This window comes from Telopea speciosissima, chromosome 7 (genome assembly GCF_018873765.1).
Source record: "Telopea speciosissima isolate NSW1024214 ecotype Mountain lineage chromosome 7, Tspe_v1, whole genome shotgun sequence".
Taxonomy (NCBI): Eukaryota; Viridiplantae; Streptophyta; class Magnoliopsida; order Proteales; family Proteaceae; genus Telopea; species Telopea speciosissima.
In genome coordinates, this window is record NC_057922.1 from 53,581,993 (window position 1) to 53,606,205 (window position 24,213).

General features: G+C 39.1%; 3 protein-coding genes across 8 annotated transcripts in view; all 3 read right to left on the reverse strand.

Annotated features, from left to right (window-relative positions):
• Positions 1-19,999, reverse strand: part of LOC122669049 (dihydrolipoyl dehydrogenase 2, chloroplastic-like) — a 41,354-nt gene extending 21,355 nt beyond the window's left edge. Inside the window, exons 1-7 of one of the 5 annotated variants that reach the window (XM_043865677.1) lie at positions 19,991-19,999; positions 19,703-19,714; positions 5,913-6,241; positions 3,910-4,056; positions 1,781-1,915; positions 1,474-1,591; positions 494-618 (exon numbers count right to left, since the gene is read on the reverse strand). In XM_043865677.1, coding sequence (XP_043721612.1) covers positions 494-618; positions 1,474-1,591; positions 1,781-1,915; positions 3,910-4,056; positions 5,913-6,239 — 852 coding nt within the window. In that variant the 5' untranslated portion in view covers positions 6,240-6,241; positions 19,703-19,714; positions 19,991-19,999. Of the gene's footprint in view, positions 1-493; positions 619-1,473; positions 1,592-1,780; positions 1,916-3,909; positions 4,057-5,912; positions 6,242-18,047; positions 18,059-19,702; positions 19,719-19,918; positions 19,932-19,990 lie in introns of those variants that run through there. The other 4 variants (XM_043865679.1, XM_043865680.1, XM_043865682.1 and 1 more) reach the window with 4 other exon arrangements.
• On the reverse strand, positions 16,166-17,230 carry LOC122669052 (universal stress protein A-like protein). Its single transcript, XM_043865686.1, has 4 exons — positions 16,995-17,230; positions 16,804-16,910; positions 16,589-16,707; positions 16,166-16,466 (listed from the first exon to the last, which is right to left on the reverse strand). The coding sequence occupies exons 1-4, from the start codon at positions 17,170-17,172 to the stop codon at positions 16,364-16,366; spliced, it is 507 nt and encodes a 168-aa protein (XP_043721621.1). The 5' UTR covers positions 17,173-17,230; the 3' UTR covers positions 16,166-16,363.
• Positions 16,166-23,659, reverse strand: LOC122669051 (universal stress protein A-like protein). Of its 2 annotated transcripts, XM_043865685.1 has the most exons (5): positions 23,402-23,659; positions 23,213-23,319; positions 22,998-23,116; positions 22,805-22,895; positions 16,166-16,378 (listed from the first exon to the last, which is right to left on the reverse strand). In XM_043865685.1, the coding sequence occupies exons 1-5, from the start codon at positions 23,577-23,579 to the stop codon at positions 16,364-16,366; spliced, it is 510 nt and encodes a 169-aa protein (XP_043721620.1). In that variant the 5' UTR covers positions 23,580-23,659; the 3' UTR covers positions 16,166-16,363. The 2 variants fall into 2 exon arrangements, with proteins under 2 accessions (XP_043721620.1, XP_043721619.1); XM_043865684.1 differs by lacking the exon at positions 16,166-16,378 and having other exon boundaries at positions 22,680-22,895.
• Between the last annotated feature and the right edge of the window lie 554 nt (positions 23,660-24,213).

Consider the following 24,213-nt stretch of genomic DNA (forward strand, 5'->3'; position numbering starts at 1 on the left):
CTATGCTATGTCCAAACTGCCATTGTGCAAGCAATGGACATGACCAAATGCTGGATCCAGTATGGGACAGATTCACTTGCAAAGAATTCAGTTCATAAAGCAAAGCTTATATGCAAGCTAATTCCAGAACTTATACATAGAAAGACTAGTCATTAGTAGTTGAACCACTATAAAAACATTCGTAGCAGTTAGATGACTCTTTAGTAACCCAGGATGACCCCTTCGACACTTTTCCTTCGGAGGTGGAAAAAATGATATTTGCTCACTTACCTCTTTTCAATCCTAGCCATTTGCACCATGCATAGTTGTCAGGGCGTCGCCTAGGTGTCCAATCGCCTTGGGCTCCTTGGTCGCCTTGCGTCCAGGCCCCCTCCAACGCCTTGGGTCACCTAGACGCCGAGACAACTATGACACCATGTGCTACTACATGACTGACTGGAAAAAAGGCACTCACTCATTCAAAACATGAAGGTAATCATTAGAATATGCCTACCTCACTTCCAAGTGCCGTATACACATCACTGAATTCAAGGCCAATGTAACCACTTCCTACAATTGCTATCCAATCAGGAACAGACTCCAGCTTGAGTGCATGATCACTGGTAATTACAGTTTTTCCTGCAGGACATTATGTAATAGTATTCAGTAATTAAATGAGCAAAATGTGAAAGAATTCATGGTTTTGAGCCATAACCAAGAGTTAAAAGAGGAACTAAAAAATCAGTTTTGTTTTTATTATTTGCTTTTCAGCTACCTTTAAGAGGGCGGGCCTTGGTGCAACAGTAAAGGTTGCTCCATTGTGACCAAGTGGTCAGGGGTTCAAGTCTGGAAACAGCCTCTCTATGAAAGCACAGGGGTAAGGCTGCGTACATTATGACCCTCCCCAGACCCCGCAGTGGCGGGAGCCTTGTGCACTAGGTATGCCTTTTTTTCCGGCTACTTTTCTCCCCGTGCATTCAACATATCCATATTTAGCTCCTATATCAAAATGTTTTGATATTTAGTAACTATGTTTTCAATCTATCATTCACAGAACATGTGTAGCAATTGTTTAGGGTGTGGGACATAAAGGGAAATCAGGCCTAAGTTTCTGCAGATAGGGTGTGATTGAGTTAATGCCTAATGCTACTTTGTAACTACAGAGATGGTGAAATAAAATCAGTGTGTTGGAATAGGTGAAAGGATCTAGCTGCGGGATATAGATGCAGGTCTACAGAAACTGATTATAGGTCAATTGAATGAAACAAGGTGAAAGGTTGGTTGATTCTCAACTGCTGATCCCTATCACTTTGGACAAGTTCCTTGTATAATAGTAGCTCATTCTTTAAACACCTTGAATATTTTATTTCCTAGAACTTGCATGAAATGCCACTCAAATACAAAATGGTGAAATTAAAAATTACTGTTTTCAATGGAAAAAAATATAATTTTATAATAAAAAATATAGCTAACTATGGGGACTTTAGCTCTTACCATCAACTTCGATGCCCTTGGGAACAAAAGGAACAGAACCAGTAGCAATAATTATATCTTTTGCAGTAATAATATTGTCAGAGAAGCCAACTTTTCCATATTTCACCTTTTGTGGACCCTGACATGAAACATCATATAAAATCATGATACCATAATAATTCATGGAGATAAATTCTACAGAAGAAATTACATCAGTAATATTTTGATGGCAACTCTACTTTTGGAACATGAAATGGATAACTTGTATACCATTTACCATAGTGAGAGATCTGGTTTCATATTGCACACAAAAACATTAATGACTTACCAAAATTGTGCCGACACCTGTTAATATATCCACACCAAGAGCTTTCATTGAATTGGTCAAGTTACTACGAATTTTTGAAGCAAGATTATTTGCATGATCAGCAACTCCTTTTCTGTCATACCCAGCAGATGAAACCTACCATCAGAAGATATATGAGTTGTCAGAGCAGCATGGAATATGTTGCATATTGTAATAAACAATATGATTCTAGATGTGATGTATGACAGTCATTTGCAAAGCCCCTGCACAACCTTAAACAAGGCTGCAGTTAATTATAAGCAACACAATCGAATTAACTTACCTGAGTACTAAAATAATGTTGAAACTGCCACAAAGGCGGTTCCAGGTAAAGAAAAACAAGAAGTAAAATTATGTTGAAAGAAAGAAATAAAAACCTCAAAGCTGGACTTTTTTAGATTGTTTTGCACTCATAATCTAGCATCACAATATTATTCCATATTTGAAGTTATTATACTGTGGTTACTACTCGAGATGCCTTATCACATCCGTTGCAAGCATGTCTTAGCAATCTGCAAAAAGCCATACATTATTCCATAAATTAACTAAGGCCCCGTTTGTTTGACGGGGAGGATGGGGTGGGAATGTTAGTCCCACAGTGTGGTTGGGGAACAGGGGTGGGATTTTTACTTTTCCCATGAATAGTAACCAAAGTGCTTTGTTTCTTGTGGGACTTTGGAATAACATAGGGGTGGGATTTTCAAATAACACGTCAGCAGACAAAGCATTTAATGCTGTTCCCTAAGCTTTTGTAAGTTCACCACTCCAGGTTAAACAAACAAGGATGGGGTGCGATTTTGAAGTGCCATATCAGCACTTTCCCACCCCACCTAAGTCCCCGTCAAATAAATGGGGCCTAATAGTCATTACCAAGAAATTTTACGCTACCAGGAAGGCAAAATAATTTTCTTGTAATTTATTTGATGGGAGGAGATCCTCAGTGCTTCGCAGAAGGTTTTGGGAATAATACTGGAAATCATTTCATACTGTTTTCATGCAGGAAGAATGTGATGTTTGGGAACTTTTTTTTTCCTATCTAACTGCCCAATGGGACTTTAACTACAGCTACAAAGGGGGGGGGGGGGGATGGGTTCCTTATGGGACAAATAGGACATTAAATAGGACATCTAGAGGAATGGTAATAGTGGTTTCACTTTGTTGGCTCCAAAATTGGCAGTTCTTTACAGATTTGTTCCAATCAGTGGCAGTGTCTAGCTTCAATGCTTTCTAAGTGGTAAGTGGGTTTGGCTTTTGGGTCTTCCCCTCAACCTGCTTCAAAGATATTTAATAGGAAATGTGTGGTTCATTATTGGAGGTTGATTAGAGGATGATATCTTGGAGGGAGTGTCTTATGCTTGTGTCAGTTACACTGTTTTCGGTTTTGGACTTTGGGGGGCAACACCACTTGGATTTTGGTGGTTGACACAGTCTTCTTTTCAGATCAGGTGTTAGTTGATGAAATACAGTGGCCAGAAGTGATGAGAGAAGTGAAACCAAAGCCAAGCTTCTTTCTAACTCCAGTCCGACCGTTAACCCTCTCTAATCAAGGATTTAGAAGTGGCATACCCAGCATCTGCCAATTTTATTAAAACTGGCTCTTGAAGGATCGGATGACTCTTGTCCTTTTCTTTCATGTTTCATTTTCCACTTGCAGCTTCCACTCTGAGTCATCTGAAACCCAGGCCGCCTTCTTATTTTCCTTTTCTTCAAGGATCGGAGGACTCTCTTCCTTTTCTTTCATGTCTCATTTTTTCACTTGCAACTTCAGCTCTTTGAAGTCATCTGAAACCCAAGCCTTCTTCTTATTTCCCATTCCTTCAATAAAGCTTCTTCCTATCCCCACCCCGTCATTACCCCTCACCCCACCCCCACCCCCCCTCCCCCTCAAAAAAGAAAAAGAATCCATAAGAGTCAAAAGATACTGGAAAGCTGCATATGTAAGTGTAACAAACAACGAGTCAACCCAATTATAACTCAACCATTACTTCCATTAAACTTCATTTGAATAGATATGCCTTTCAGCATATTTTCAACAAATACATGCGACCATTGCATGTTAATTTATGAGACAAGCCTTAACGTTACAGGAAAACCATGATAGACAACATTACCTGCAAACCCAATGCCTTCAAGTGATGCTCATTCTGAAATTCGCGCATCCGACCACTCACAGCAAGCAGAGCTTTAGAAGGAACACAACCTCTGTTTACACAAGTTCCTCCCACCACATCTCCCTCAATGATTCCAGTTTTCATCCCCTGTAACCAGTGTTAATAATCATTTTCTCATGTCATGCATGAATCCATCTCAAACAGTGGGAATTGAAGAAACAGATAAAACCATGTCAAACAAACCACACATAAGTAAGCACCATACACTGGAAAAATTGTTACCGGATCAAATACAGAGCATCCAAATCCAGGTAAAGCTGTGTATAGCAACTAACAAGTGAAAAAAAAAAAAAAAACAACTTTGATCTTTTAACTATTACTAAGCATGAGGCATCCCCAGAAGATGATTACAATAACAAACATTTTGAGCTGTTTCTTCACCCGTGTCTATAATTTGATTTCCCTCAGCAAGATGAGACAACATCTTCTTACACTATCCCGTCCTTAGTTAGTAAGTTCGGGAACGGCAATTGAACGGGAACGGATACGTACGGCAATTAAACGGACTAGACAGTAATAATACTTTTCAAAAATCCGGCTTCATAAAACGCATACAGTAATAATACGGTACGCGTTTAATACGGGTATAATACGGCATAGACGGCAATAATACTTTTAAAAAAAGGGACATATATTCATTATATAGCATGCATTCACCACCTAATAAACAAAATAATATCATGATTTTATTAACTAAAATAAACACAATAATATAATATGCTATATAACATCTCTAAGATTATCATTTAACATACCAAAATATCAATAATCTACAAGAAATGAATGTAGATTGTCTGAAAATGACATGAGCAAGTTGATTATCTTATCATTAAATCATTCTTCCAACATTACATTTATTTCTATCTACAATGAGATAACCATATATTTTTAACCAGATGTGTTCTTGTGAAGGGGGATGAGTTCCCACTAATTAACCAACACAAGACAAGAGGGAGAGTTCCAGATATGGATCTCCACTGTACACATTAGCTACAAGAGACAGAAAAACAAGAATAAAATAAAATAGAGATTGAGCCGTTCTCGCCAATATCACACCAGATTCATTTGCTTCACTACCACCATCAAAGTTCAAAGACCAGAGAAACAAGAGGAGAATACAAGACTTAAGTGCCGCTTTGTTGAACGGAGATGGCGAGGATGATTGGAGATGGAGGGCGGCTACTGTTGCCTGCTACGGTTGGATGTTCAACGCAAATCGAAAGGGACGAAAGGGAAAGTGAAATCGTTTCCCTAAATTCTAATCTTTTGGGTAATTTTTTTTTAAAAAAACAAACGTATAATACGCGTATTATACGAGTATAATACTCGATCGATTAAAAAACGCATTTTTTATAAAAATACGGGGACAGGAGTATTATACGTTTAAAAATATGGGGACGCGTATAATACGCGTATGATATGTGAATTTACTAACTAAGATCCCGTCTACCGTCTATTAAAACAAGATGACCTGAGTAAACACTAAGCTGACTTGGTCTAAAGCTGGAGTTACGGATTGCCCATCCCATTGGAAACGTAACATAGCATTCCAAATAACCACTTTCAACTAATAAATAATTTTAAAAATCAATTATCTTCATTTCCATCTACAGTATATAGGGGTCGTTCAAGTAGAGTTACAGACAGCAGCACCCAAACCAAAATTGTTCAGTAAACCATGGTGCTCTGTTATAAATCCCAGCTTATTTTTACTTCTTTCTATTTGAAGGATTGAAAGCGTAACAAACCAGTAGAAAGCTTACGTGATCTGAGCTCAATTGTGAAAGACGAAAGATTCAGTATCAACTAATTATAATAACTGAAGACCACTCTCCTCTCATTAGCGATACAGTTAAATCGAAACTTAATCATAGCTACCAAGCTAAACTTTGGAGAACTGCCAGGATTTAAAAATAAATAAAAAAATAAGGAAAAAGCAATACCTTCTCGACAGCATGAAGAGCAGCTCCATGACCACCGACGCCAGCTCCAATAATAACTAGATCGTAGTCAAACCCCTTTGAGGAAACTCCATTTTGGGACAACGAAGCTGATAACTCCCTCGAGGAGGACCTTCGTCCCGACAGCACAGCTGAACGAGAACCAGACCGTTTCAAAGCACAAAATCCAAGGGCCTCTCTTCTGAGACCACAGAAACGGAGATTCACAGGCTTGAGAGCATTGGTATTGATGAATTCTACCGAACGGTCAGATCTGGCAATGGCGGGGGAGGAGTGAGATGTAGCTGAAAGGGAGATGGAAGCCTGCATTGCTTCAATTCAATTAGTTTCAGTTTCAGGAGAGAAAATGAGGAGCAGAGAAAATACAGGAGATTAACAGGCTAATAGGGTTTGGGTGGAGATTTGTTTGATGAAATGAAATATAGTTTGGGCTGTTCTGGTTTTGGGGTTTAACTGTCGAAGCCCTCCTCGACAGCTCCGTTGCAACCTTGTGATGGGCGGAGTTACCTAAGTGTGGCAGATCACCTACTCTTTCCCATTATTTTCCACTGAAATCCTCTCTCTCTCTCTCTCTCTCTCTCTCTCTGCTGAGTTGGCGAGGAACCCACGTTAATTATTAACAAAATCAGGTCAATAGTGCGTGTTTTTTTTTCCTGGTAAATGGTCAATAATGGTTGGATGATCTAATCAAGAACACAAAGACTATCTTTGGAAAAGTAAGAAAATAAAAGATCAAAACAAACACTGTTTGTAATGGCCAGTAGGGGTGTAAGTTTGGCCCTATCCGCCCTCAACCCAAACAGGGCTGGGTTAGATTTTTCAATCCTAACTACGGGTTAGGGTTTAAATTTTCAAGTCCTGCATCAGGATCGAGCTGGGCCAAGGTTGAGGCATTGAGCTAAGCCCAGTCCGACCCGCCCTTTGTTAGGTTATGCTTTACGATTGTTTGCACTTTGTAATTTTTGTTCAGTAACTAATTATCAATTAGTTTATCAGAAAAAAAAAGGAAATAATTATCTATTGTACGAAAATAATTACAATTTTAAGATTGGATTAAGTTTTTTAACCTAAAGAAAAGTCTAATAGCCAATTGAGTATGAAATAAACCAATACCTAATCACATGAAGCAGGGTAACTCAACCAGGCCCTAGCAAAAACCAGGGTCAATCAGGTCCAACCCGACCCAACCAGGCCCGATCAAGGTCAATTAGGGTCGAGATGGGCTGGGCTAAGCTGAGCTTGACAGGGTTGGGCCTAGACTGAAATATCGATCTTAGCCCGACCTAGGGCCAGGTTGGGCTTGGATTGAACTAAAAGGACTCAGGGTTGGGCCTAGGCTGAGATATCTCACCCCTAATAATGGGGGATAGAGATTAGGTAATAGTTCATAATATGAACCCAAACCAATTTCGAACCAGATTTGGATTAGCCCAAATAAATGATGGGTTGCTCTCTCTCTCTCTCTCTCTCTCTCTCACACACACACATAAGTCATAACTAAATTATGAGGCACCGCTAGTGTCTTAACCAAAGGCTTTGCTTTCTCTTTAACCAATGCAACAACAAAAATATTTAATATATATTAAAGACAAGCTATTTTGCACTTACCTTTCTAATAGTAGGTAGAAAGATATGGGGTTAAGCGGTGGTGGAGTGAGCCCAGAAGGAAGCCATCAAAGAAAAAATATTACAGCAACAAAAAATGTCGATTTCAATCCGTGGAGATCCAGCCAGCAAAAGAATTGCGGACCACGGAGATCCATCTCGCAGGAGTTGATCACCACAAGAACTTAATTTCAACACAAGATAAACAATTGGAGATAAACAAACTCGGCTACTATAATGGAGAAGGAATATGATCGCACATGGAGAATGTAATTTTAGCACTTGAAAGTTGTAGCAGCACCAAGGGCGTTGTATCGCAACTCAACAAGTTGGATGGTCATGCACAGATTCCGGCAACGTGAAAACAAAAACAAAAGAGCAACATATGCTCTGATACCAGTATTGTGCTACAATGATTGTAGAGATGTTCCACCAAGATGAGTTCCTACAAATCCAAAACACACAGAGAGAAAGAACAATAGAGTAATCAAAAGATTAGATGGGATTGCTTTTGAGGGCTCCACTATAACTGAGTGTTTCAATCCTTTTCAAAGTCTATTTGTATACTCTTAAAGTTTCCGTTGGAGAATAACGCAATTCCATTCTATTAGGAGTCGCCCCCTCCCAATAGTCTATCTTCATCCCTTCCTATACGAGATAACCCAAGATAGACGTTGGATGAGACCAACACGGCCACCTCACCAACAGAAACTAAAGGCTATACCAAAAGATTTAATGATATAGTAGTTGGTTATTTATATGTTATGTTTCTAGCATTAGTGACAACTCTCTAGTCCCTATCCAAATTAGAGGTTGTATTGTTCATATCATTTCTAGGTGGTAATTTGTTATTTTATATGGAAGCACAAGAATTATTACATCTTTCAAAATGGTTTCGTTGTTAGGACTCGGGTTGAACTTATCCATAAAAACTAGTTGTTAAGTAGAAAGTATCCAAGTCCTTATAAGTTTTCACGTCGAATTTGTCATGCCGATAATCATTTTCATTTTTTCACATAAAACTCAACATTTGTTTTTATAATTCTTTAATTAAAATTTTCACTTGAATCAATTTGGATTGTGGGCATTTCCTTCAGTCTCACTACCAAGACTCTTATACTTGTGGGCTCATGTTGCCAGAATAAAATGGATCAATTTCTATGGATTGTAAGGAAATGATCGATTTTTCTTCAAGAAAATAGATATGAGCTTATATGCCTACAGTATAAATCTTTGCATCGAGTTACTCTTATCTGACATGAGATCGTTGCTTCTTTTTTTTTTTTTGGGTAATCAAAGCTTTATTGCTAAGAACATGTAGTACACATGGATTTTGAGTTACAAACATCTAGAAACCATGGAGTAGAAATTGGCCAATCAGTCCTACATATCAAGGGCCAGGCCCTCTTGAAAAGGGAGTCAGCCAAACCATTTCCCTCCCTTGGAATGAAAGCAAAAGTACACAATTCTAAATTTGATGCCAAAAAGGTGATATCTTGGATAATAGGGATCACCGAAATTGGAGGATCAATGTGGTTGCCGCTAAAAAGAGAAATCAATACTTTGTTATCAGATTAAAAAATTAGATGCTCCAAACTATCTTCAATAGCTTGAAGGATGCATGTCTGAATTGCCATTGCCTCGCTGATGAGAATGGTTGAGAACATAGCTAAATCAGAAATAGCATGTCAAGGTCAGCCATTATTGTGACGAAAAATAAACCCAAGGCCTCCATTAGAGCTACCAGATACTAGTGATGCATCGCAATTAAGTTTTAAGTAGCCTCTTGTTAGAGGCTCCCATAATGACTCTTGCAGAGTTATGTGAGCTATCAATGTACTATTTGGTTCAGGAGAGCATGAATCTCGAAATTCATTTAAGGCCCGCTAAGCTTATTGAATGACTTCATTGGGAGACCATGAATGCCTTTTGAAACGAAATCATTATGTCTGCCAAATATACTATGCAATAAAGTGTGGGTACCGTGATCGGGACCCCCAGAGGACAAAAATATGTATGGGAATGGTGTGAAAGGCAAACCCACCGTCCGCCCCCAAGGTGGGGGTGGTCTTTTTGCGACCCGTTTTTGTGTGGTACGTATCAAATTCCTCATTTAGATTCATGATTGGGGATAAGGGGGTGAGGTTATGCTTCATACATTAAAGAAATAGGAGTCACTATTCTAGGATTTGGGCCTAGGACCCAACAAGTAGTAGCCCAATCTCTCGGAATTGGAAAAGGCTACATGAATCCATATGGTCTGGTAAGAGATTCTAGGTAAGTGGTCAGGTTACAAGGATGGGAAGGTATTAGCACCCCACCTGCCCGGTTAAACCAGTATTTCTATCAGATGCTAGATTTCGAATGTTCTCCCGTAGTAACATGTCCTATATTAATATGTATGATTAAATCATGATGCATTAAATACTAGGAAAGGAAAAGCAAACATACTATTTATGAGTTAGAAAGAACTATGTACATTAAACGAAATAATTTAATAGTCTACATTGTGCAAAAATGAAGAGGAAAAAAAGTAAAAATGTATACCTGTACGCAAAACAGATGAAAACACGAAAAATGCAAGATGCAAAATGTCCCCCGACTCAGGTGGAGAAAAATGGCTGACTTATCCTTCGTTGGATAGAGTAATGGCTGCAAAGGTTAGGTTGGATGCTGAGAATTTGGGCAAATGGTTGATCCTCGAACAGAGTAACGATGTTGCAGAAGATTTGGAGGCCAAATACTCGATCTTCGAACAGATTAACAACGTCATAGAAGATTTGGAACCCAAATGCTCGATCTTTGGACAGAACGACACTATATGGGACTCATGGGACCTACAGAGGCAAGGTATGGGAATTGGTTGGATAGGCGGATTCGGGTGACCCGAACTACAGATAGGGTAACGGGACTAAGGATTTTAAAGTTGAGGATGGGGCGGACCCCAGGACAAGCGGAACAAGGCTTCGGACACAGAAACAAGCGAAACAGGGCTCTGGGAGCACACTTCCTAAGAAAGAGTGTTCTGTTCAAAATTCAAATGAGGGGGGTGACCATATTTATAGGGGTCCTGGGGCGCTTCGCGGCGGCGCATAGGCCTTCCGCGGCATCATGACCCTAATTTGAATCACTAAGTCACCGCAGCTGCGGTGGCTCAATAATTCAAATTTTTTTTATCCTCGGTGTTGCGGGATTTCTTGGCTTAGGTGCATTTTTTTGCTTTTGGGAGAGGTTTCGAGGTCTCGGGAGGGTCTTCGAGAGACATCATCAATCATCTGTGTCCTGTTGTCGTCATCGATGGGGTGGTGGTGGCAAAAATGCAGTGTCTACATAAAGCTGCAAAGGGATGTGGCCTCACAGTATATTTTCTTCCCATGGACTCCTAAAGCCACCCAATTCTCAGTCCAAAGTTGTATGTTTGGCAATTTCGTAATTGGGGCAATATAGGATAGTGCACTACCAATCCACACTGCCCTTGCAAAGGGGCATGCAAGGAGGACATGACCAATTGTTTCCATAGCCTCTCCCCAATGTACACACTAAGTACCCAAAGGAAATTTTCAATGGGATAAAGCTACCGCCATGGCTAGTCCATCTACGTAAGCACGCCACAAGAAGGATATAATTTTTTGTAGGCTTTGAGAAAACCATATTTGTTTCCACACCCTTAATGGCACCACTCTTCTCGAATTGGTTGAGGATGCCAAAGATGAGGCATCACTCATGTTTTTAGCACATAGGACATGGTAGGCGGACTTAACATTGTAGCATCCATTTGGGAAACCACCCCATATAAGGAGTCATTCATTGGAAACAAGGAAAGAGGGATCTCAAGGATCAACTTAATGTCACTAGGGTGAAGGTAGGCTTCAATGATTTGGGTATTCCAACACCTATTCTCCTCATTAATGAGTTCGGAAACAAACATTCAGATTTCAAGTTCGGGTTCAGGACTCACCATTTACTAGCACCTCGTATTCTATAAACATTTTATAAAGCGCATTAGCGCATCCAGCAAGCTGAAAAGCTATTGCGCGCTAGCCTGCGCATCCATTTTGAATGTTTTCCTTGGTTGGTCAGGTCAAGTTTCTGCTTGGTGCGCTTAAATGGTTTTTTTTAGGGGTGCAAGTTTGGCCCTGTCGGCCCGAACCCGTCCTGGCCCGCCCTGAGCCCGAACAGGGCCTGGGCTGAGATATTTGGCCCTGAGGGCAGGTCAGGGTTGGAAATTTTTGGCCCTGAGTTAGGGTAGGGTCGGGTCGGGTTAGGGTTGAGGCCTCAAGCTAAGCTTGGCCCGGCCCGGCCCGGCTCGACCCTGATTTAAGTTATACTATAAAATATATATTGATATAATTTATACATTATAAACTTTAAATTTCACCCACATTTTTTTATATAATATATTATATATGAAGACAATAAGTGCTATAATATATTTTATTATATTATTATTTTATGTAAAATTGATAATGTTCTTCCCGGCCCATTCCAGGTCATGCATTTCTTTCCCTCTCCCCATGATCAAGGCCAATTCTGAGGGTGGGTCAGGGTTGGATTTTTCTAGCCCTGAGTCAGGGTCGGGTCGGGCTTGGGCCCAGCTAAGGGGACTTAGGGTTGGGCTAGGATTCTATAAAGCCCGACCCAACCCAACCCTATTGTAGCCCTAGTTTTTTTCATTTTTTGTTATCTTGGTAAAGAGAAAAGAAGGAAATATACAGATTATGCCTGTCAAGTGAGGCCTTCGGGGGAGCTCTCTTAGGGTTTTGATCGCCGCCATCAAGAAGAAAAAAGTGCCATCGATCCTGCAGAATTCGTTCATTCTTTGAATGCCTTCTGCCGTTTAGCATCCTTGCGATCTTGTCCTAATCGCTGGTAAGTCTCCTTATTGCGATCCATGTTCCATCGCAACCTCCTTTCTGTCTTTTTGTGTGGAAGAAATTGTTGATTAAAATTCCTACAGATCTCCGAAATGTCTTAATGAAGCCTCTACGCCAGCTTTGTTGTCGGGCCCTGATTGTCGACAAAAGATCCAAAGAAAAAGAATAAAGCTACGGGAATGAATTTCAATATCAGGCGGTACGGGAACCATGTTATCCAACAGATTAAAGATTTCTCTCTGAATCATTTCTTTTTCACAAATTAAACGGAGTTCAAATAAGACAAGACACAGATGTAAGTGAATCTAATCTATTTGCGATCCCGATAGGATGGGAACATAGATCATTAGATGATGATGATGCTATGGTGAAATATCCAGTCGAAAGACTTAGATTGCTGGAGAAAGGTGCTGGAAAAGTGCGAGTTTTTGCCATTCCAAATTACTTAAAGCAAGCAGGCTTTACTGCGTCCTGCACATGATTGGTGCATGAAGGTTCTTCGTACCATAGTGCAAACGCCCTATCACGTAAGGCGCTATGGTAAACAACCTATCGCACTGCGGCCCCCTTCCTTGGGGGCCTCCACTTGGTGGGTCACTTCACTCCACTTCCTTGAACTGGCTAAAGTTGCACCAAGCGTTGGTTGGCACTTTATCGAAATAATCCTGCTAGCAGAGGTTCTTATGTGCTCGTTAACCTACTTGATAAAGATGGGAATTCTAACTCATTTAAGTCGATGAAAACTACTACTGACTAGTGGCAACTAGAATGAAATATTATTTGATCGTGGAAATGCCATGTCAGGTGCACCTATCAGAATCGAAACAGACCAATTACCAAATCCACCTATCATCGCCGGCATAACCATAAAATTATCATTAAAGAAGCGTGAGCCGCTATTAAAACATTATACAATTGATGATTCCCACCAAGAATTTTCTTGCTTTGGAAGACGGAGCTCACCATATTTTCTAGGAAGCGATTCAGTCTCCCGAGTTAGGGCCGGTTCGAATAGTCTCAAGCTTGATTCAAAAATGCCATCCTTGGTCACTACTGTCAGTGGTAGAGCAGGCTTTGAGGCAAGATCAGAAGAAATCGAGAGGGAGAAAGAGTCCGGTTTCAAAGGCTTGATCAACTTTGTAATCATGGATCATCAACAAATCCCTAAATGCTTCTATATACTGTCGCCACGGCAAAGGTTCAAGTAAGGAGAACTCTTAGATTCTCAAGTTTTATATACTCTTTATGAAAATCCATCTCCACCTATGTTGTGCCCTTCCTCCCAAAGCATTTCGTCTGATAAACGTATTGGTATCACCATGTGGTGGTTTAAGCTAAGTAGCCTAGGTCGAGTTATGCTCAAACAGAAAAGAAAAAACAGACTTCACGCCGACTAAATCTTCATTCTAATCTAGAAAGATCGATTCTCAAGCCCTTCGGTTTGGAAACTACCTCTAAACCCCTTCCGGTAACAAAAATAATCAATCGGCTTATTTAGGTATGGCTAGTTTTCTCATTTGATTCCTTCCCCCGAATCGGTTCATCAAATCATTCTGTCACCTCTCAGAACTTCCATTCAGAGGTGGGAACGGTTGAGATAGTTTTACGATTTGAAGACCAAGTCAGAGACTACTGGACGTCTTGCAGAGCGACTCTCAATGAGGACGTTGATACTTTTCTATTAAAAAAAATGTTTTTTCACTTAATCCGCCTTTACTAAAGATCAAGGGGAACACTTGTACTCCGGCTAATAAGGGAAATGTTTTCTTTTCAAAAAAGAAAAGCCCAAATGAATTAGTTGGTACTAGAAATGTTAGAAAAAGTGAACGAAAAGAGTAATAAGAAGTGAAAAGGACAGAGACACTTTCCAACCACTTCCAATCAACTAGTTACGAATCAGTAAGGGTCTGTTAAGAACTTGTCTTAGCAAAACCTTGCCTCAGGGTCATCAACTGAAATTACTGATGCTTACTCATATGCTGGCCGGTCCGGTTAAATCCAATTTGATCTACCTTAGTCTATACCTAAAATATCTGTTGTGCTCTTCCAATTGGTTCAAGGTAAGCAGCTGAAGCAACTGCTAGGGGTACCTATCTAACTGTCTCTGGCGTTGGTTTTCTAACCCGAAGTGACAAGTTACACTGTTCAAAAGAGTGGTTTAGTACAAGCTCCAGCTTAGGTAAAGATTTAGTAGATATGCATCCAAGAGAGGGTGTTGTAACTTGAAACTGGGAAGACTTAGAACCCATTGGTCTTTCAAAATTTTGAATTGGTCCCCTTTCCTATCCTACCAAAGAACGCTTATAAGAAGTACTTTACATCCGACTAAGATACTTCGCCATGCCCATGACAACTATCATCCCAACATGGCTTGCAAGAAGTCATATCTTGGAAAATAAATTGCGTTCATAAACGTAGCCCATGGACAGTTCGAAAATTACATAGACGCCATGCTACTTTGACAGGTTATCTTGTTTTGAGTCTCTAAAACTCAATCCAACACTGAATTTCGGCTGACACAATTTTTTTCCCCAAAAAAGAGACCCAATGGAGTTTTCCCCCAATAGAAATAGGCTGCCTCTTGAAAAGTCTTTGAGACATGATGAATTACACTTAGTGTGAAACAGGGTCAGGTTGGGCCGGATGTTTTAAAACCCTAGCCCAACCATGAGTCCTCTTAGTTCAACCCAAGCCCAACCCGACCCTAGGTTAGGTTGAGATATCTTAGCCCAGGCCGAACCCTGTTGGGCTTGACCCAGCTAAACCCGGCTTTGATTGACTCTGATCAAGCCAGGTTGGGTTGACCCTAATTTTTGCCATTTACATCATCCTATGCATTAAAAAAATAAGACACATGTGACTGGGTATTGGTTTGTTTCATACTCAATTGACTATTAAACTTTTTTTTTTTCAAGTTACAAAACTTATCCTAATCTTAAAATTGTAAATATTTTCATTCAATAGATAATTAACCTTTTTTTGATAAATCATCAGATAATTAGATACTAAATAAAAATTGTAAAATGTAAACAATAAATTATAAAAAATAACTTAATATAGGGCCGGGCTGGACTAGGCTTAGCCGAGGCCTCAACCTTGACCTAGCCCGACCGAACCCAGACCTGAAAATTTCAACACTAACCACCCTCAAGGTTGAAAAATCTAGCTTAGGCCCTGGCAAGCTTACGGCAGGTTCAATTGACTGGGCGAAACTTATACAAATGGGACACATGTGATTGGGTATTGGTTTGTTTCATGCTCAATTGACTATTAAACTTTTTTTCATGTTAGAAAACTTATCCCAATCTTAAAATTGTAAATATTTTTGTTCAACAAATAATTAGCCTTTTTGGTAAATCATCAGATAATTAGCTATTAAACAAAAATTGTAAAATGTAAACAATAAATTGTGAAACATAACCTAACACAAGACCGGACTGGACTGGTCTTAGCCGAGGCCTCAACCCTGCCCAACCCGACCCTAACTCAGGGCTTGAAAATTTCAACACTAACCCGCCCTCAGGGTTGAAAAATCCAGCTCGCGGGTTCAGTTGACTAGGCCAAACTTACATCCCTAGATTTATACTGCTAGAAAATGAGAAATTTCCCACTCTATAAATTTGATACAATTCAGCGATTTCCATTTTTCTGTATCGTTGACTTTGGAAGGAATCGAAGATGAATCCCAATTCCAACCTTAGGGATTTCAATATAAGCAAGCACTAGAGAAGAAGATTGAATCTCAAACTCAAATTGAAAAAGGATTTTCATAAACAGAGGCAAGGAAAATAGGCCACAGACATGATGAGCATTTTTATATTGATCACTTGTAAGGGGAGGGATAAAAGACAAAACAAAAATTCCTACAAAAATCAGTATTTACACACTACAGTAACTACCCATTCCCCAAAAACGATTACCCAGACGAGCAGAACTCACGAAGCTAAACTCCGATTACTTGCGGAAACTGGTACCCACTGATTTTGGCATCTTCACAATCAAAATAGGGCACTTGACGTTTTGCGCGCAGTGATTACTCACACTTCCAAGGAAAGCCCTACAAAGATCACCATTAAGCGTCAGTACTGAAAGCGCCTGCAAATTCACAACTTGAAACAATGGTCTTTGATTGAATGGAGAAAAACATTCATGATTGATGAACCAGATGAAATAACAAACCTCTTGATGAGACCGTAACCATGGGTTCCCATGACCAACAAATCAGCAGCGAGCTTCTCAACCACTTCACATATCACATCCCTCGGATCCCCATTCCCTACCTTCGTTTGCACCTTAATCTGCATAACCAAGAAAATGACTGCTCTGTTCTAATTCTAAGTTCTAAACCAATCTGGGTAAATGCAGAAAAACTTTCATTTTGATAGTTTGCTCACATTAGGAATATCCTTGCAGACGTTATTGGCCTTCTCCATTACACAATCCGCAACATCCGCCCTGTATTTCTCCATCGACGCAATTATATCGGAGGAAAACAAATACCCTGCAAGATTCAAGTTCAAGATTTTTAATTGTGAAACCCCTAAAGCTATAAAGCTAAAGCTATATCAGAAAGAGGAAGGAATACCTGTTCCATCCATAACAGGGTAGACGGAGCTAGACGGTTTGGCGTAAAGGAGGATAAGGGTGTCTTTCGAATCACGGGAGACTACGTTCTTGAGACACCAGGATAGCGCATACATGCTCTCCTGTCCTTCGTCCACCGCTACCACAATCCTGCGTTCGTTCGCTTCCGCTTCAGCCATCGATGATCAAACCCAATTACAATGATCGAAATACGCAATGGAATAATAGACTATGAGAACACTTCTCTCAGATTAACGAAGATCTAGAGAGAGATTGCAAAGACTATATATAGAATGACTAGTGAGTGGTGGATGAGTCAAACGCTCTCGAAGAAATTCCAGATTCAATTCGTGAACTTTTTTTGTATTATTTCCAAGGGGCCAGTGGGCCACTGATGCATGGCGGTTTGTGGTTTCCGGCTTTCAGCGGCTGCTGTCGGTTTTGGTCACGAGGGGTCCGCCAACGAATTAGTACCCTCTTTATCAGTTTATCTACTTTCGTGGCAAATCGTCTTGTGCAAGGCGGTGCATAGTGCAGCACACAAGACAAACACTCTATCTCTTTGACGAATCGTTGATGAACCTTCTCTCTTTCACATAATTTTTTTTTGTTTTTTTGGTAAATTTATCATAAATTATTCAAGACCAAGTATTCCTTCAGCCAAAGTAGATGAGAATCCAATCACCACAAGCTTCTTGACAGGCGCAAGAGGGTATTTTGGGAATATGTTAAAATTTTATAAGATTTTGGAAATCTTAGGATGGTGGCCGAACCCATGGCTTGAGGTATCCGTATTAAATTGCCTTATCCAATCAATATTGCAGGGTTTTAAAGGTTATCGATATCTGGCCGATACTGTATTAATTAAAAAGTACAGACAAGGAGTATAATAGTCCAAAAACTTATTTTTTTAAAAAAACTAAAGATAAACTTGTCCGATATGACCGATCCATACCAATACCGTACCAGTTTTAAAGGTGAGCAATATCCAATCCAATACCTTGCATTAAATTTAAAACCATGGCTTAACCTTCACTGTGTTGTGAAGGAAAACTTCATCCAATTATTTTTGTAAATCACACATTTATTTGTGTTATGTGGAACAATTTGAAGAATTGGAATAGGATTTTTTTTTTTTGGTAAAAATTGGAATAGGATTACTTGATCTTTCAATCGATTAAATCTATTTAACCCTTCTATAGAAAAAGGCCAAATGACATTAAAAAACCGGTTCCAATATTGATCCAAAGATCCAAATCGATCTAGGTCAATGTTGATACGATCTGGATCAAAATTTGCCAAGATCGACCCGAATCTCAGATCCATGTGTTTATACCTTGAAGTGGAAAGATGATATGGTAATTTTTATTTTTATTTTTTTTTTTTTTGGGTATTGAGTTTTTACGGTTAGATGTGTGAAAAAAAAATGTGCTTGTCACTCTCTTGTAATTTCAAAACAGTATTAACTCATTTCATCAATGTAGGGCATACTTGTGCACTTGACGTGAGATTTTTTTTTTCCTAGTGATTAAGTTTAGTAGAAAAGTTCTCTGAGGGGGACACAGGTAAGGGTGTCAATCGGTGCGGTTCTAGTTATTCAGTTTGGTTGCAGTCCGGTTTACATTTTGATAAGGTGAAATCAAAATCGAACCGGATAAGAATTAGCCAAAAGTAGAATCGTTTTACATATGGTCCGGTTTTATCGGTTTCTATTTGGTTTTTGTTATCCGATTCACAATCGGTTTGTGTGTATCGTTTTTGAGAAACAGTATGAAGACAACCTCGGTTTTCAAGACCTCTAGATTCTTGTGTTTCCCCATTCTCTCCCCGTCTCCCTCATTTTCCATGCCTATGTGATAAAAAAAGACTTCCCATCTTCGTCTATCCTCTTCCTTTCCCATTCTTTATTTTTCTAATTTTTTTTTCTTTTCTTCTTACATGATAAACAAACTATTTCTTTTATGGGAAGTAGTTTTCTGTTTGGGAATGTGGCCAACGCTAGCACTCCCATGAGTCTATCTCTCTGTTCCTCAAAATAAGAGGTCAGAGGTGTCTTTTCATATGGGGAGGAGAGAGATAGACTCATGGAAGTGCTAGCTTAGGCCACACTACCGGATAGAGATCTTTCTCCCATCTTTTATTTTAGAAAGTAGGGTTTTTTAATTCATTTTAACATCATTTTCAATTCATACTTGAACCCAAGACATTTTACTTATTTTATTTTTCAAGTATGATGCAATAATTATTGTTGATTAAATTAATTATTATGTTATTAATTAATCCAATTGATGCATGGGTTAGCATTCAAGTAAGAGGCACCGGCAGTGTGGGCTACGCCAGCACTCCCATGTGTCTATCTCTCTCCTCCTCAAAACAAGGGGCTAAGGTGTCTTTTCATATGGGGTGGAGAAAGATAGACTCATGGAGTGCTGGTGTAGGTCACACTCCCGGACAGAGTTCTTTTTCCTTATTTTAAAAACCCTGTTGTTAAAAAAAAAAAAAAAAAGGCGCATAAATCACCACTAAATAACAAACATTTTATTCAGATGTGTATTTTTGCCATCTGACCCTTTCACTATAGCTAATCCTTCAACCCTCTCCCCAACCCCCTCCCCCCACCACCCCAAAAAAAAAAACTAACATGGAAAAACAGCTATTTGGGTTTGGGGGAAAAATTCTTCCTCTACGTTTGAGTGTAATTTCTTTCACATTTTTTTTTTTCTTTCTAATAATCTAAATATGTGGGGTTCATGTGGGTGATGTCTTTTTCAGAACAACTATGGGCGTGATGTGTAGACTCATCCTCACATTGGCGTCGTGGGGAACCCTCTCCCTTGGTCTGGATGCGTAAATCAAACTTTGTCATTCAATCCTAGTTAGATCTATGTTTTCCACCAAATTCACAAAATTCTTGTCTTTTTTTACTTCAATCCAACTCTTTTTTATTAAATAATTAAACAATGATTCATTTTTAATCTTTTTTCTTGTCCTTGTAACTCTTCAACTTCAACTGTCACACTTCTCATTGTTCATTTATTAATCTATGTTTCACACATAGCCAAACTATCTTAATCAACTTCCACCCTTCACTTATGGAGAGAGTATTCCCAAGTTCTATTGAGTGCATTTATTTTCAATTCTATATTTTGTGGTCCTTCCACAAGATTCACTTAAACAATCATACCACTTATTTATTTTTTGGACCAAATTTTTCTTGAGTCACAGTGACCAAGGAATTTCTTCACCGATGACCATCATAGCATTTGGATGGGCATGGCTGCATAAGGGAACTTTGAAAAACATTTTCAATCTTTAACATATAGAAAAGAGTAAATTTAGCGATAGATTTGTGGGTGAAGGAGAACGTTTGCCTTTTTTATGGGTACTCCAAATGGTGTTACAAGCAAACTTCCCCACTCCATTCCACCCAAATCCGCATGTGAGGCAGGACTCAGATCTTGTTCTTCACTATCACTAATTGTAGACTTTACCACCAGGCCAGGGATGGTACCTCATGGTTCAACTTTCAGATCCATACGGTATGTTTTATCTTTATGAATGCATTGCATTGATTACTTAAACTTTGAAAAAGATCATCTTCAATCTCTCTTATGGGTGATTGAAACAAGATGATAAATTAAAGAGTAAATGTCCCTGCAATGTCATAGTGCAGTTTACTTCTCACGTGAATGTTTTTTATTGAATGTCCGAGTCTTATACCTTTTTTTCATGACAATCATTGGTTTGGCGTGCAGATTCCTCCCCACATTGATATCCTGGGGAACCCTCTCCCATAAATTAATATTTTCTTAAAGAAGAATGCTTGCCCTAAGATAGTGTAACAATACAATGTAAGATGTGCCATTGATCAATACATTTGTTACACTATATGTACTAAAATATGTTACACTTATATAAGGCTAACATAAACATCTATCTTTTTGAAATATTAAAAAGTGTCCCTTACTTTATTTTTGTGGAAAAAACATTTTATAAACTAAACAAACCAAGCAATTACAGTGTCTAAAACAGAGAGATTAATGTTGTATTTGGTATGCATTTTCTAGAATGCATTCTAGGTCGATTTCGCATTCTGGGACGATAAAAGCAACTATTTTTATCTTCCAAGAATATGAAATTGACTAAGAATGTATTCCAAGAATTCATACCAAACACTACCTAAGTTTTCAATCAAAACTCTAGAAACCAAATTATGAGCTATCGAAATTATGTCTCTATCAAAAGTGTTTAGTAAGATTTCTCCTTGTATCCCACAAAAGAGTAAAGATCTCCCAAGGTCAGTTCTCATTTTCTGCCTCCAACCACTACACTAAACTTTGGCAGTCAGTCCAAACGTCGACAATTGTGGTGCATAGCTTCTTTGCTCTTTGCAATCCACTGAAAATGACTCTTGCCTCTGACTCTGGTGCGCTCCCTGAGAGATCTAACCAAAACACGTTAATTCAGTTGTTAAATTAGATTAATAGATACTCAAGAAAATAAAAATGAACACACAACAAGGCATAGTAGAAGGAGATCCAAAATGGAAGGAATTACTCGAGTATAGGAGGTTTGAGGAACCATATGCACAGTTGAGCCATCATCTCCACCACATTGATTTTCATAGTTCGTTTCTTAGAAGAAGACTGGTTATAATCCTTCTCAGTAGTGAGCTCACACACCAAAGATCTCATGTTATCAAAGAGGAAGAAGGGATGTTTGCCTCTAGAAAGAAGATGAAGGGAAAATTTAAGAAAAACCTCTAATTCAACAACCTCAAAAGAAACATCTTTAATTAGATGGAGATTTCTACATCAAAAGAAACGGAAGGCAATCGTAGAACATGGAATAGAACGTTGTTGGAATTTTAATTGTTTTTAAAAATAAAGATTTAAAATACCTTTCAATTTTGTTGGGTGTGTTAGAGGATTGAGTCATTTCCTAATAGATACCTAAATAGCCAATGGGTGTCTATTGGAAGATTTGTTTGAGTGGCTAACAAACAAGCCTTATAGGAAAAAACATGATTTGAGGCATATCTCATCTTTTGGAGACAATGCTTAGTGGTCTCTCTTCCTCTCCAGTATAAAGATAGGAAGTCATGCTCAGTCTCTAACAATTGTTTTTTAAAAACATATTTAAAAGCAATTTTAGTTTATGTTTAGGACTCAACCCTCTAACAATGTTCTCCAGAAATTGAAGAAGACATAGGAGGAGAAAAAGAGATTGCACGATTAGGATTCAAGCATGTTTGGGAGGAGGAACTAACATGAAAATCAAAAGAAGCAAAATTAAAAGACAAAGGGAAAGAAAAGAGAAACCCCAAAAGACGTATTATAGAGTATGATTGTTGTTAGCAATCCATTACGAGGAAAGAATGCATTCCGGTTTTGAATCAATCCTAAGAAATAAGTAGAGGAATCAGAATAAGAGATAAATAATAGCCCATTAATAGAATGAGAATGGAAGCTTACTGCTATCATTACAGCTCCAGCCCACTTCCCTCCTATTCATCCTCAGAAAGTGGGCCTTGCAATTTTCAGAGTATAGTTTGATACCAACCAACATCTGTTGTACCCTTAGAGCTTACATGGGTGGGTATTTGATTGAATTGGATTCCAAAATTTAACACATGTGACATCAATCCTTAGATTTCCAATTTGCATTGATCACTTGTAAGGGGAGGGATCAAAGACAAAACAAAAACTCCTACAAAGATCTGTATTTACACACTACATTAATTACCCATTCCCCAAAAATGATTACCCAGACGAGCAGAACTCAAGAAACTAAACTCCGATCACTGCAGACACTGGTACCCACCGATTTTGGCATCTTCACAATCAAAATAGGGCACTTGACATTTTGCGCGCAGTGATTACTCACACTTCCAAGGAAAGCCCTACAAAGATCACCATTAAGCGTCAGTCCTGAATGCGCCTGCAAATTCACAACTTGAAAGAATGGTCTTTGAATGATTGATGAACAAGATGAACTGACAAACCTCTTGATGAAACCATAACCATGGGTTCCCACGACCAACAAATCAGCAGCGAGCTTCTCAACCACTTCACATATCACATCCCTCGGATCCCCATTCCCTACCTTCGTCTGCACCTTAATCTGCATAACCAAGAAAATGACTACTCTGTTCTAATTCTAAGTTCTAAACCAATCTGGGTAAATGCAGAAAAACTTTCATTTTGAAAGTTTGCTCACATTAGGAATATCCTTGCAGACGTTATTGGCCTTCTCCATTACACAATCCGCAACATCCGTCCTGTATTTCTTCATCGACGCAATTATATCGGAGGAAAACAAATACCCTGCAAGGTTCAAGTTCAAGATTTTTAATTCTGAACCCCCTAAAGCTAAAGCTAAAGCTATATCAGAAAGAGGAAAGAATACCTGTTCCATCGATTGCAGGGTAGACGGAGCAAGGCGGTTTAGCGTAAAGGAGGATAAGGGTATCTTTCGAATCTCGGGAGATTACGTTCTTTAGACACCAGGATAGCGCATACATGCTCTCTTCTCCTTCGTCCACCGCTACCACAATCCTGCGTTCGTTCACTTCTACTTCAGCCATCGATGATCAAACCCAATTACAATGATCGAAATACGCAATGGAATAGACTATGAGAACACTTATCTCGGATTAACAAAGATCTAAAGAGAGGTTGCAAAGACTTTATATAGAGGGATCGACTAGTGAGTGGTGGATTAGTCAAACGCAGAGCCACTGCTCGAAGAAATTCCAGATTCAATTCGTGAACTTTTTTTTATTATTTCCAAGGGGCCAGTGGGCCACTGATGCATGGCGGTTTGTGGTTTCCGGCTTTCAGCGGCTGCTGTCGGTTTTGGTCACGAGCGGTCCGCCAACGAATTAGTACCCTCTTTAACAGTTTATCTACTTTCGTGGCAAATCGTCTTGTGCAAGGCGGTGCATAGTGCAGCACACAAGACAAACACTCTATCTATTTGACGAATCGTTGATGAACCTTCTCTCTTTCTCATAATTTTTTTTTTGTTTTTTTAGTAAATTTATCATAAATTATTCAAGACCAAGTATTCCTTCAGCCATTCAGCCAAGATGAGAATCCAATCACCACAAGCTTCTTGACAGGCGGGAGGGTATCTGGAGGGTATTTTGAGAATACGTTAAAATTGCATAAGATTTTGGAAATCTTAGGATGGTGACCTGAACCCATGGTTTGAGGTAT